Genomic DNA, 15,346 nt, shown 5'->3' with positions numbered 1-15,346 from the left:
ATTCCCACCGTGCTCAGCGTGTCTGGGCTCTGTGTGTTTTTGAGGTTGCACGCGTGACTCCGCCAGCTGTTCTATTCTCCTGTCGGCCCCCTCAACCCTACCCGGCCCTCGTCCCTCACCGACCCCTCCTTCCCTCGGAGGCCTGCTCTTCATCTGATAAGGGCCACGCTGGCCAAACCCTCGGCAGAGCTCCTCAGAGCTTCTGCATGCTAACAATACACCCTCCTTTCCCCCATGCTCACACCATTTACATGTGAAAACACTGGGTCTTATCTCCAGTTCACTGGAGCTATGGCACACCGGCCAAGAGAGTGTGCATGTTCCCATGTGTGTGAGCTAAAGTGCATGAGTGTAAGCAGGTGAACACTTCTGTGGCTATATTTTTATATACATCCCTTTATGTTGCTTCCTTCTTCCAGTAGAGAAACATTATCGGAAAAAAATACATGAGCATATTTAATATACAGTAACCGTAAGATTCTCATTCAGCAATCAGAACTGTGTTGAAAGAAGTACGGTCTTTATTGTCAGTGGGATATAATCCAGCTTTATCACACTTGCACTGTATCTAATAGCTGAAGGCCAGTAATGCCAAATGAAAGACCCCCAAGAGAGGAAATGTAGTCTATCTTGTCTGTCACCTTGGAATATTGCCATGATGTCTGTTAACAATAGTCCCCCTCTACAAGAACACAGACATCACCACTTTCCTCACTACTCACATAACAGCCAATTCAACTATTCCTCCTTTTCCTTATTGTCCTTGCTTTCTCCCTTCAGCATCATTGTCCACTGAGTGTCCACTGACTTGAGAGTATTGGGGCTTTGTCTCGTGTCATGTGGGGGTCCTAACTCAAGGGACAGCGTCATCTGGTCCAGCAACACACTATTTTACAGCAGATAAATTAGAAATATTCTTCCATCTGCCAATTTACCAGCTGTCAGGCAAAAATAGACACGACAGACAGCCAAAGAGAAGTGTGCATGCTTTTAATTAAACTCTGTGTAGTTAAGGACTCGGGCTAAGCAAACATGGGCCTCCGCCATCAGAGTTTACGATAAGGTGAGCGGGGCGATGAGAGAAAAGCTCCTAACCCCGGGAGAGGAAGAAGGGGTGAAGGGAGTGAAAATGTGAGCACATAACAGATGAGGGGGCAGGTAGGAGGATGGGTGTGTGCTGTCAGAGATGGTATTGCATGTTATCTGATATGTCCAAATGGGATGCGGATATTGGAGTGAGAGGGGCAAGATGAGAGGCCGGGTACAATGAAAATAGGGGGTGACTTGTGAGATAGTATTCATAATATTCATGTATTCAGTGAACTAGTTATCATAAGAGATGTAGATAGTTGCCATGAATCTAAGATGTATGAAAATCTTGAACATTGTTCAAAGCTTGATAATTTTGACCAAACAAAGGTTTGAGAGAACGTACATTTGACTTTTTAGATTACACCAAAGCAGGACAGAAATGAAGAACTTTGGATTTGAAAATTGGACGATTCTGAGCTAGGTTTTGTCCATCGTGGTGACACGGGGACCTCTAGTGGAGGGAATATAGAGCTGCAGGACTTCTTTTCAGCTCAAGCAAGAGCACATTTCTCTCTCCTATGTTTTCATTCAAACCAGCAGCTGCAATCACTTTTTGGTATGTGGTAAACTGCATTTTAACGGTTGTAAGCTTTAACAATATTTAAACTGTTAAAAAGTACTGGGATGGTTATATTATAGGGCACAGAACCAATAAAGTCATAATGCAAGACTTCATTTTTGACAACCCAGACATGGTGACCACGGATATGCAGTTATGTGTATTTGCACGTCATGGCCGTTTGAGCCAGGGAAAAGCAGACTACAAACTGGCCTATTGTGATTACATGACACCATTGTCAATACACACCTGTGTTGTGTATTGTAGGCTGCAAAAATACAGACATAACCCAACATGTTCAAACAGTAAAAGACGTTGGACGACGTAGACAAAGTGAAGAAAGAAGGACGACATAAGATTTTGCATTAGATTCACATTAATATGTGCATCAAATACAACAACTACTACTAAGTAGCGTCTTTTAAGTGTCTTTGAGTGTCTAGAAAAGTGCTATATAAATTCAAAGTATTATTATTATTATTACTACAACTACTACAACAGAGGTTCTCAGTTTAGAGGACTAATTGCCAATTTAAGGAGCCAGCAGATGATTGAGGGCCACTCAGGAAAAGTCTAATATATTTTTGTCTTTTTTGTATGACTATAATATGATACAAATTATTTCATTTTTAATTACATATTATATCATGACTTGTTTTATAATATTTACTATAATATATATAAAAAAAAATATTTATCTATTATTACTTTACAAAACAATTCAAACCTGTGCAATATTAATACACTTTTCAAAATAGTTTAGTATTTAATTTATTCTATATATATATATATATATGCTATTACATTTATATGTCTTTGACCTTTTTTGCATTTTATAACATCGTTACGGCATACTACACATAGTATAATTCCTTTCTGCCATACTATTTATTTTATTGTTCTATACTATGCCATTGATATTTACATTTGTTATAGCATACTTTGTTAAGACATAACCTATGGCATATTCTTTCTTGTTTTGACATGTTTTATACACTATACGTACTGAAACCAGAATCAAAGCAGGCAATATTTTTCTTTCCAAACAATGACTTCCTCCAGCCTCTTCTGCTCGTCTTGAAGGATCGAGAGAGACGGAGGAGGCGGAGCTGCTTCTGATGAACCTCCCTGTGGTTCTTCAGCTGCTCCTCCAAAAATGTCAGGACGACAGAGACGCAAGAAAAAACACACGACCATGTGATCCAGACTTTTTGATTCAGATACAAGTTTTCAGTTTTGTCAGACATCGCTTGTTGGCACTACACCCCAACAGGTGACTGCAGGTAGCAGAGACAGTATGTAACATGACAAAGTGGAGCGATGAGGGAATTAAATGTACGTAATAATGTACCGAGAGGCCCGGGTACAGTGACACATTGTGTCATTACAAACTCACTTCATCGTGCTCCATCACTGTTGTAGCTTTCCAACAATGCTGCTCCTTCAGAAGCTTTTTAATCGAGCATGAACTACTGTGCGTATTTTTAGAATCATTGTCTTCTGTGATTGGTTTCTTTCTTTCGTAAGAGATCTGAACGCTTGTATTTCCTCCACATTGTTGAGTCAGATGGCATTCCTGCTACTAAATCTGTATTATTTGGGGATCTGTGAGTACAGACCGGCGGAAAAGCTTCAGACTTTGCAATAAACATATGAAATTGTTTGGAAAAAATGTAATACTAGCTCTCCAGGGAGACTAAAACACAGACGTTTCAGAATTTTATATTATTTTCAATATACAGAATATAAGGAATAAAAATAAAAAACATGATGGGCAATTAAGTATGTAGAAAGCCAACTCAATATCAAATCAGAAAAAAAGGGAATTTGATCTTCAACATTCCCTAAAACAAAACCAAGATACAAACAACAGAACAGACAGACTGGCAAACATTGGGTCCTGAGAAATGCTTTCCAGTTCTACAGCAAATAATATGAATTATTTTTTTACTCAATACAACGTTGTACATTTTATTATAATAAAGGCACAAACAGTTGTTGACACAATCATTCCCTTGTAGTGTAATATCCTTGGGCTAAGGTTAAAAATGATTATCTTTGGTTTTATTGTTTTCTTGTGCATTATTACTTCTGGCTGTGGAGCAACACAAAGATCCAAAGCACAACTACATTACACACGTCTCACTTTATACTCTACTTTTAAATAGATTTCTTTACTTGCCCTAACTCCTATTTACAGTGTTGAACACTTTGAAATGAATGAGAAAAAAGGTTAAAAGACAAATATCAAATATATAAACACAGATCCTTCAGATATGGATTTGATGGTCATTGTCTAATACTACTGAAGATGATTTTACAAAATGACCGTTATGAGTTATATACATAAAACTAAATCTCAAACAAAATGTGAACAATCTGATCTAAGAGATGATATTCTTACATGGCTGTTGTCTTTAGAGGTTCTCTTTGTGCCCAAAAACAAATCACATACAAAGTGACCAAACTGGCCCACAATAAGGCATCAAGAAAATAACTTGCATAACTTACATTTCTTTTTTGTGTCTCCATACACACTTGATTGGTTTTTAAACAGAAATGTAATAGTTAGTACTAGAAAAGAGGGGGTTTTCTGCTCAGAGGAATGATGTTGGTCTTGGTATATCTTTTCTACTCCACTACATAATTTGAATACATTTGAATGGTCCTTTTCACATTTTTTGCTTGAATTTATATATAATTTCAAGAAATCTCAATGGTCCTTTTCACATTTTAGCTTGAATTTAACCAAATGAAAACAAGACATACAGTATTGTTGAAAATATTTACTAAAGAATACTCCACTGCTTGACTAGAAATATTTCTTGCATTTAAAAAAGAAAAAAAAAAAGTTACAACATGTTATTGTTTTACTATAACAAGTCAACTGTCGCCATATTATCAAGTCACTGTTCACATCAACACTGAAAAAAAACAGATTAAAATGGTTGAGTACCCGCTATTGAGCTGCTCTTGTTTAAACAGCTGCATGTTTTCTTTGAAACTATTAGAAATTACACAACCCTACTGTATCGTCTTCATTTGGACTTACTCTTACAAGTGAATCAACTAGAGTAAGAATAAGGCTTCAACATGTCATTGCTACATTTTCTATGTACAGCACATCATCAAATTTAGCCGTGCTCCTCAACAGTACAGAATTTATCTATAATTTAGATATTTATTATTGAACACAACAAAAATCCATTATAAATCCCACTGTGGAAAACACTGTCGGTGTGAAATGTGAAGTACCGAATGGATGCTTAACTGATTTAGATGTAGTGCCTCCATGCGCCCAGCAGGCGGAGCCAACATACAAGATCAGTCTAGTAGGAGGAGCTGGTCTCAGTCCAGTGCATCAGGAAGCCCATGTGTGGGCAGCGAGTAAGGACACCTTTAGGATACAGTTGCTTAATCCTTGTTGATTCCTCAGCAGGTCTGGCTGGGGGCTACCCTGGCCTTGTGGCCTTGTGGCCCTGCAGCCTGGTCCTTCAGTCCTGCAGGCTCTGATTTCTAGCTAGTTCTACCAAGAGAGGCTACAGCTGGTCCGACTCCTCTCTGGAGCTCAAACTCAGCTGCGTGCCTAAGGCTACAGTTCTGGGTGTGGAGGGTGCAGAGGGATGTGCTCTGGGGTAGCTCAAAGGGTTTTGTGGGCCCTCATATTGAGGCAGCTCGCCCTCTGATGGAAGCTCCCCATCTGAGAGGTATGGAGGAGGAGGAAGATCAAACCAGGGAGGCCGACTAGGGGAAGAAACAGGAGAAAAATGTCACGTCAAAAGACTGTACAATTAATACTTTTGACCAGCATCTAGCTAAGATTCTGGATGAAACACCCATTTCTTAATTTATTTTATTAGAATGTTATTCTCTACATTAATGTTCACTACATTTCTGTGTTTGAGTAATTTATCAACATTTTAAATAGCAACAATCCTCTATATAATCATTTATAATGGGTAAATGAGCAATCAGCTGCGTAAAGGGTTAATGTATTGAGAATCCCATAAAAGCCCCACTGAGACAGATGCTGACAGATATTTCAGAGAGCATCCTTTACAACTGTATTGTGTATATGACAATTACACAAGTGTATCTAGTAAATCCAATTAGTTGTATTATATTGTATTAAAGTTATACACTTACTTAGAAAATGCTTTGCATGTAATGCCACTAACACTGCTTTAATGCTTTAATGCTATATTAGTTGTGGCTTAAAGTGAAAAGCTAGCTTTATGGATACAGTCAAAGATTATAAACTTTCATACAGCTGTTAGAATCATCTTTTATTTCACCTGACATCCAGAACAGCTTGTGAGTATGATGGAGGTGAGTCCATGGAGAGTCCAGGGGGATAAAGGGTCCCAGACAGCAGCTGCAGTGTTTGAGGAGTTGAGCTGTACTGGCCCCCTGCGGTGGGCGAGCCGGGGGAAAGACCAGGACCTCCAGGATGGACGTGGCCCCGGTCCAAAATGACCAGACGGGAGAGCAGCAGTGGCTGGTGGTGGTGATGATGATGCGAGCTTCCTCTTACGCCTCTGGGCAGCAGGACGCTCCGCTTCCTCTGGTGGTGGAGTACCAGGGCCAGCAACGCCACCACCAGGACAAAGATGACTGCGCTGCCAATGACAGCATAGGTGATGCTGGGGTAGTAGCGCAGACGATAGTCCAGCGTCACAAAGTCCTGACCCGGAGCTTCTGTGGGAGAAAGGGAAGCGGATTAAGAGCAAATTGAGGATGCATGATGTAGGAGGATGGGGGAAGAGGGAAGATGAGAGGTGCCAGGAGAGACAAAGAGAGGAATGGAGGCAATAAGGATGGAGAGGGAAACAATTTGAGGGACTAGGTGGTTGAGGATACAGGAGGATGAGTGGTGGAGTTGAAAAGCTTAAGGAATGGAGAAGGGAGTGAGGAAGACTGGCATGAATATAAAGCAGTGAATTCAGGTTCATTCTGAAATGTGTTCTGTGTGATTCAATAGAGGCCTCTTCTGTAGATGAGAGTGCTACATAATAAGCACAACAGCAGTCGGACTCTCTCAGAGAGCTTTCAGAGACCAAGGGAACAAACGGCGGTTCTGTGCGGATCGAGGCTCGTGTTGAACCCACAGTTCACACGTAGGGACCTCACTCTTTATCTTGAAGAAAGAGAAAGAAAAGAGAGGCTGAATAATTCTTTGTGAGGACAAAACTGCCTCGAGCCATTTTGGATAAAACACGACATGAGTTGCTCAGCATTGAAGATGAGCGAAGGCATCAGGCGCCGTCACACATTAGCGTGTTTGTCGGAGGGGGAATGGGGAATCTGCAAGCTACCGAGGAAACCGGGCAACTTTATGTCCGCGATGAGAGCCGTGGCCAGAGGCAAGAAACGCAGAGCAGTCTACCCGCTGCCTGGAATGAGGAAAGGGAGTACTACAATGCCATTGAGCACTGCAGCTTATTATTATTTCAGATGGGTTGAGGGAATAGCACTTAAACATTTCCGCTGACTGATATTACAGAGTGAGAATTTAAATCAGAAACTCGGGGTGAGGCTCATGTAAATGGCATTTACGCTGCTGACCGGCAGACAGTACTGTTGAACTAAGGGCGAGTGGACGGAATCCTATTCATTACGGAGCTGCAGGAAGGCTGTGCAAATGAGGAATGAGCGACATAAAAGGATTTTACAGTTGCTGTTCCAGTTCAAATTACACTGTTGCCTCAAGGCTATGTAAACATCAAACCGCCAAGTGCCTCCTAAAAAGTTCAAACCACCCTTTGGGGCACTTTATATGCTCTGTCTTCCAGGTTTCTGTGTTGCTGCTTCACAGACTGTGAGCATTAATGCTTAATATACAAGTCTTACATCTCTGTTCATCATGCAGACTGGTGAGGATATTGCGCAGAAGGCTTGCCAGGAAATGACCACTGCAAGTTATCTCAAGGTTGAATCAATAGTCAGGAAATGCTGCCATCTGTAAGGATGAAATCCCCTGAAACTGCAACAAGGCAAACCCACTTGGAGCTTTTTTGAAGTGCTCCAGGTTTATACAGACTTACAGGCGCTTGGAGGATATTGCATTTAGCACAAGGTGCTACAAGGTGAGATTGTCCCCACATGTACAAGCTAGAGCTACAAGGAGAAGTACATGAAACGTTCAAAGCTACAAAAAAAGTCAAGCAATATGACACCTGTAATGGTGGGTCATAGGTCTGGGTCACAAAGCCATACTGACTAAAGGGAACTCGACTGACCGATTCCAAGTAGATTATGTAAGATCTCGTTATATGTACTGGAATTCAAATCATGCATTGATAAAGGTCACAATGTGCACGATGTGGAAATACGCTGGGACGATGTGGAAATACGCTGGGAAATGACCTCTGTACAGTATATATGAAGCTACAACCAGCAGCCAGATGGCTGAGCTTAGCATACAGACTGTAAACAAAACACATGGAAACATATAGGCTGCGTTTGTTTAATCTGTACAAAAATACCTCAAAAGAACTGGTTACGTTTTCAGCTTCATCTGAGTTACGTACCAGACTATTTCTTTGCCGGGCCTTTCCAAGAAATAGTCAGGCATACTGTATATACCCTGTTAGTTTTTTTTTTACACTTGCGCATGGCACCGTGGCACGAGCATCCGCAGATGGCAGGCCAGCTATGAACAAGGTCGTAGCTGTGGTCGTAGCAGCATTCTCCCAAAGACCAGAGACTGTACAACCTAAATGTACTGTGAAGAAGCCAGAAGACGAGTGTTACCGGCAAAGCGCCCTTTACCAACCTCCAGAATGCTTAGAAGGAATTGGGATCAACTAAACTCATTTCTCATATGCATGGACTACTTTAATTGCCTTCTATACAAGCACTAAAAGGAAAGAATATTTGTCAGAGCTGTTTCTGGACAAAGCAGCGAGCCATCATTAGAGGATGAGTTTTTCTAAAACTTCCAGACACCATGCTGCATGTTTCCTCTGTCTAGCTAATCTTGAAGGCCTGAAGGTCTGAGTCTTCAGCAGTGTGTGTGTATGTGTGTGTGTGTGTGTGTGTGTGTGTGTGTGTTTGTGTGCACAAATGCTGTTGAATTCCCATCAACAACCAGCCTGGCATACAGCCTATGTATGTACCAGTCAGGGGTCCCATGCCTTAATTAAATCTAATCTAATTCAGAAGCTCCACCCGCCCGCTGCCCCAACCAAGCCCAATAAAACAAGCCCCCTCGACCTCTCCCTTGTGATTTAAAATTGGCTACTCGTTCGCGCTACCAATTAATTATGAACTGGACACTCAGCAGAGAAAGGCCAAAACAAAGACAATTTATTTCCATAATTACTTTGTAAAAAAAGCACAAATAAAGAGATCACATCGCTGCCACCCTATGCTGCCTGTCAGGTTTCGGTGCAGTCCTCTGGGAGCAGAGAGAAACACACACAAAGGGAACTCATAATGCTGCAACATTAACAATGGCAGCCTATTCGGAACATTAGCAATATAGCGTGAAAGGCTGTTTCAAATCACACAGGAGATGAAAAGACTGAAAGAGACTGGAGCGAGCTTCTTTTCTGTGAGAAGACGGAGGTCTTGTGTGTGTGTGTGTGCGTGTCTGTGCGTGTGTGTGTCCCGGTGTGAGTGTGATTGAGCTCCACGTTCTGTGTTTCAGACCATTTTGAGCTGTTAGTTGCAGTTACGGGACAAAGAAAGGTGTGATCACCACATTCAAAGATACGTGAGGGTGGTCTCACAATAGCAATGCTAATTCTGATTCAAAAGAAAAAATCTGTCACACACACACACCGTTACCTTACTGACACATGCACACTTTGTGTCCTTTGATGGCAGAAATGTAATTTCTCTGAAGTATGGATTCACACATCAAAGCAGATATGTTGTTTTTAAGGTATATCAAAAAGAAAAAATGGAAACCCCACACACTCTCACCTGTGATTCAATATTTGTATTTAATAAACATGTGTATACTTTCCCTTTTTTAAGATGAAAATTAATAACCATTTGACTGACATTATGTTTAAAACAGGTAGATTTGAATCAATGAACTTTGCATTGTACTGGCTCTCAAACCTGTGCTGTGCTCACACTGCTTGTACTCATACTGCCTGGTCCTGCTAGCATCTCTGACAGTGTTGCTTTGTACCTCATTCATTTGATGGAGGTGTCATGATCAAAGTGAAACATCAAAGTTCAATGAAGGCTTTCCTGCCTTGTCTTGTCAAATCTGACATGAAAGGCTGAGGTAAGCTACATTTGTGCTGTCGATTAATAGCAAAGCTGCTTGTATACTGTTGAACACATGTAGAGGAGTTCATTCTAAAGTGAAGGAAGTCAGCTGCCCCCCTCTTAGTCCACTAATATTTATCAGGTTGATTAGTCATTTTGAAAGCTTTTTTCATACTGAATTACTTATTTCCAGAAAGTTTAGGAGCAGAACTCTAGTTTCCAAGATTTTAAATGGTACTTTGGTGTGGTTCTTTATGGGTGATCTTTGTACAGATCTGTCAATTAGATTGATTAATCGATTAGTTGATAAAATAGTGTCTTAGTCAACAAAGAATGTATTTTGTCCAGGACAATCCTAGATGGGAGCTGTCCTTTTAGCTTATTCAATTTCATACAAGTCTTGTATGAAGAACAGGCAATACACATTCTTAAGACCTTACTGTCAGGATACAAGTTGATGTACATCAGGGACTTCCCAGCCGGGGTTCTTGGTAACCAATAGGGTCGTTTTGCAGTTGTCATGGGGTAGCTAGCGGGCAAGCTAGTGGTTAGCTAAACCTAATGGATAACTGGTTGCTACATAGCTAAAGGTAAGTTAGCTATGGCATAGTAAGATTCGGTATGGGTAAAGTAAAAAAAAAAAGTAGGCCTTCTGTGACATGGGGTAAATGCCAAGGCAATAAGTCAAAAATCACGGTCCATGATACATATGTATGGTTGATCCGCAACCTCGATAAGCTATAACTCGAGACATTATAGACAAATTATGCTAAATAATCCTCACTTAAAAAGCTGAAACCAGCCAACTGTGAAAACATCCTTAAATGTAGCATCCTGCTAAATTGGCAACTGGAACATATTGTCAATTTAGCAAAGTCAATTTATTTCAGTCAAATGTGTCTGTATGCTAAATTGCTTAATTCTGTTTGGAGGTTTACGATGCTCTTTTGATGACATGGATTCTTCAGATGGCACATGCTGTTATAGCTGCATGAATTTTCTAAATCAACATTAGTCTGGTAATATCTGTAATTTAGTTAATTGTTGGAACAGCAACAATAATGATTTTATTTCACATGGCAATGCTGATTTTTTTTAACGTGTGGTTATGGCATTAATGGTAGAATAAAGGTCTGTTTGTCGGGACAGTTAGTAGGACTATACTGAAGGCCTTTCCTTGACTCTGGTTTACAACCGCATGAAGGCAGCGGGTATCCATTCCATCTGCAGTCTGGAAATGGAGAGATATTATCACTATCAGGCCACAATTACTCACGGCAGTTTTGCTGGTTACATTTTGTGCAACCAGCATCAGAGTGTTGTAATATAACCACAGAACCCCCTTGTGCTTATGTGCACATCAAACGTGCCATTTCGATTCATTATTCTAGTTTCTTGGCACTTGGCAGGGAGCACTGCTGGGCTCATGAAAATAGAGCCTGCAGTGTCCTCTTGTGAGCAACGAGCAGCAACTAACCACCAACTTGTGAAGAAAGAGATAGAAAACAAACACTGTGCAGAGAAAGTAGAGTGACAGCTGCTGATTCTGAGGCCATCTGAAACGTGATGCATCGATCATAACATCTTGAATTAAACAGCACACAGTTAGTGGTTGAAATAGTTCGCTATAAGCAATGAATATAAGGTTAATAAAGCTTGAATAGTGGTAATGGTTTGTATTGGGTTAGGGTTAATGTATGTAATGTATTAGCTAATGGGTAAACAGTCCAAATGGTTAGCTAAAAGTAATAGAGAAATGGTTAAATATTCAGCTTCTTTCATCTTTAATCATCAGGGATGGAGGGAGTGGAGCTTCATATAGTAGATGTACTGATGTTGCACATAAATAACCTTTCTCTGCAGCTCCCCCAGTGACATTGGCACCTCTAACAGTGCTTCTAGACTCTATTCATAAACTCATAAACCTTCCATATGTGGAGGCTTGGGGAGGGTGGCAAAGTGCAGCCTCTCAACTCAGCCACTTTAATTACATCAGAGTGCTTCCTCCCCACATCTCTCCCCTCCCCTCTCGCCTCCTCCTCACCACTCCTGTGCCGTTGGTTTCCCCCTCTTGCTCTCCTCGAATGCCTCCCTCTTCCACCCCCTCAGCTTTGTGCCTTCCATTGCTCGCTCCTCTCCTCTGCACCTGCTATTCTGCTCTACTCCCCTGTTGTTGATAATTGACTGTCATGGCAATGACATTTATCTTACTTTTAGGAGATACAACAACTAAAGTAAGCTTGGATTATGCACTCAATGGAATGCCTCCTTCTTCGCTGCCTTTTCTCTCTATAGTCTACTACCACTCTCTCTTTTTAGCGTTTCTCCCACCTCCATCAATCTTATTTTCCCTGTATAGCTGGAGAGAATTACAGGGACAGGGAGGGGTCACAGACACAGCACAGCAGTGGACAGAGGAGAGGAGTTTAAAGAGGACAGATCTAAAAACAGATGTAGATATATCCAAAGGGAAGAGGTGCAGAAATGGGTATATAATGTCTTTTTGAGTATCATGTGCACACATCTCATCTCCTCTACAACAGACTAAGAACATTGAACTGCACACACGCTGCTCCAAGCTGCTTTAAATCTATTATAAGAACCCCTGCTGTATCCCTTCAGTACCAGGAACATACACTTTTTGCCTGGATCCCTTTTAGTGGTGCTCTCTTGTACTGTACATCTTTGTACTATCCTTTCTAAACCTGGATAACAAGCCTCATGTTTCTCATATGGTTTCCTTTTTTTCTCCTTCTTTTGTGTGAAAACTAGCACTGGGTTTTTCAGGGATGCAAGGCCGTGTGTGTGTGTGTGTGTATACATATATATATAATATATATATATATATATATATATATATATATATATATATATATATATATATATACACACACACACACACAGTCAGTGCTATAAGTATTTGCACTGTGACACAATTTTTCTAATTTTGCATATTTACACGACAATGCAATGGATTTTAAATGTGGTTGAACTTTTAGCTTTATATCAATGGACATAACACAAATATGGCATTAACTGTTTAGGAACTACAGCTATTTACACAGTCCCCCACATTTTCAGAGGTTCTTTACTGCAGCCTCCTTCAATTGCTGCTTGTTTGTGGGTCTTTCTGCCTTCACTTGTATCTAAAGTAAACAAAAAGCATGCTCACTTGGGTTGAGATCAGGTGACTGAGAATATTCAATGTATTTGCCTTGAGAAGCTCTTGGGCTGTTTTCACAGCATTCTTTTGGGTCATTATGCATCTGTACTGAGAAGCGCCGTCCAATCAGTTTTGCAGCATTTGGCTGAATCTGAGCATTGAATCTAGTAAAACCCTAAACACCTCAAACTCATCCTGCTGTTTCTATCATCGGTGACATCATCAATGAACACCAGTGACCAGTTCCATTGGCAGCCTACAAGCCCCTCCCACAGCACTGCCTCCACCGCGTTAACCAGGTGATGTGGTTTGCTTCGGATCAGGAGCCGTTCCTTTCCTTCTCTTTACTTTTCTCTTCCCATCATTCTGGTACAAGTTCATCTTGGTTTCAACTTCCAAAGAACCTTCATCTAAAACTCATCAGGCTCATTCAGAGGTTTTCTGGCTAAATGTAATCTGGCCTTCCTGTTCTTCCGTGTTACCAGTGGTTTGCACCTTGTTGTAAACCTTCTGTATTCAGACTCATGGAGGCATCTTTGATTGTAGACTGTGACATGCCTCCCTCCTCCAGAGTACTATTGACCTCAGTATTCAAAATATGAAGGGTTTTCTTCACCAAGGAAATAATTCTGCTGCATCTAATTTACATGTCTTCCCGGCCTTTTGCCAGTTTTTTCCTTACTTTTAGGAATGTTCCAAACTGTTGAATTTATCAATCCTAATGTTTCTGCTATCTGCCTGATAGGCTTGTGTAGTTTGTCAGCTCCTTCACTTGCATTGACACCTCTTTGGTCCTCATGCTGACAGTTACCTGGACCAGCTGACATTTTTAATCATCTCCAGATCTTTCTATCTACTTAATTTGTCATAAAATAACGAGGGAACAGGCCACTCCTGGCCATCAATCCATGTGTTAGACAATTGACCAATTACTTTTGAGCCTCTGAAAATGTGGGGGACTGTGAAAAAATGGTTGTAATTCCTAAACGATAAATGTGATAGTTTTTGTTATATCCATTGGATAAAAGCTGAAAGTCTACCACATATTGACTGCGTCATATCAAATATGTATAAAGTCGTGTAAAGAGGAAAGTAAGAAAACTTGTGTCACAGTCCAAATACTAATCTATATAAAATATTATTTTTATATTAATAGATTATGTATAGGAGTATATCATGGTATACTGTAATTAACAGCCATTATATAATCCAGCAAGTTGTTTTTGTTAAACTCCTAAATCCAGTTTCTTTCGGCTCCAGTAAATACTCCAGCCTTGGTGATGAGCCTCACAATTTAAGTAACATCTAATTCTTATATATCACAACTGTGTGCAACCATACATGTGTTTATCTGTGAGTTTTACCAGTAGATGCTACTGTGGAGCACCACCTTCTAAAAAGAAAGAGATTTCCATTAAACTGTAGCACAGCCCATGAGCAATAAGCTTTTACATCAACATATGTCTTACTTGAAATGAAATAAAAACAGAAATCCATTGAGAAGTACTACAGACCAAGATGAGACAGAATATTGGGACACACCCACACATTGTGAGCTTGTATGCAGCTACTGAAGCAAATAGAAGTGCACCTATTGAGCGTGCAGTGATTAAAACAAGCTCTGACGCACTCCTTTGTCTGTCTTTAATCAAACTATGCTGCAGATCAACAGCAGACATGTCGTTGGGTTGCTGAGATGCAAGTTTTTTTTTATTAGAGCAGATTATTTTATCCTGATTGGCTACTTGCCACTGGAAATGCTCATCCAAGATGAATGAGTAGAGTAACATGAAAAGAATTGAGGCTAATAAAAAAACTCCACATATCTTAATTGCCACACTTAAAGCATCTCTGGCTCATTCCTGTGGGAGAATAGATAGGGCTGAACTTTCCCGATGCACTGAAGACTCATTTCACATTCACAAAGTGCCATTTTTAAAAAGAGTCCAAAGTGGGGGGGAATCATCCTTTAAGCATTACAGGATTTGCATACGTGTGGAGTACACCGTTTCCAGCCGATTGAGGTTGGTCACAGAGGTGCTTTCCGTTATTGCAGTCACTTTGTCTGACGCCAATTACAGATGTGGGGCTTCGGGCTCATTTGGCAGCTCGGTTGCCACAGTTACGCCCAAAACGACAGCGTGATAAAATGAGGTGCGGAACCGGTGACTTGTCATTACATTAAGTCCAGTATGAGATGAGAAGAGAATGATGAAACCACTAGGGGGCAGACAGCTCTCATGTTTACTTGGCAACATGCACACATACACTCACACAGTTCACACTTAGTAGTGGGCAGTTATCCA

The 15,346-nt window shown here is 40.7% G+C and overlaps 1 protein-coding gene across 2 annotated transcripts in view; it reads right to left on the bottom strand.

Moving 5' to 3' along the window:
* Window positions 1-3,357: 3,357 nt before the first annotated feature.
* The window catches only part of ldlrad3 (low density lipoprotein receptor class A domain containing 3), a 69,319-nt gene continuing 57,330 nt past the window's right edge, over window positions 3,358-15,346 (bottom strand). The window contains exons 5-6 of one of the 2 annotated variants that reach the window (XM_034535222.1): window positions 5,947-6,349; window positions 3,358-5,395 (exon numbers count right to left, since the gene is read on the bottom strand). In XM_034535222.1, coding sequence (XP_034391113.1) covers window positions 5,191-5,395; window positions 5,947-6,349 — 608 coding nt within the window. In that variant the 3' untranslated portion in view covers window positions 3,358-5,190. The remainder of the gene's footprint in view (window positions 5,396-5,946; window positions 6,350-15,346) is intronic. The other variant, XM_034535223.1, reaches the window with a different exon arrangement.

Source organism: Cyclopterus lumpus, chromosome 6 (assembly GCF_009769545.1).
Source record: "Cyclopterus lumpus isolate fCycLum1 chromosome 6, fCycLum1.pri, whole genome shotgun sequence".
Lineage (NCBI taxonomy): Eukaryota > Metazoa > Chordata > Actinopteri > Perciformes > Cyclopteridae > Cyclopterus > Cyclopterus lumpus.
This window is presented reverse-complemented; position numbering and strand designations above follow the sequence as displayed.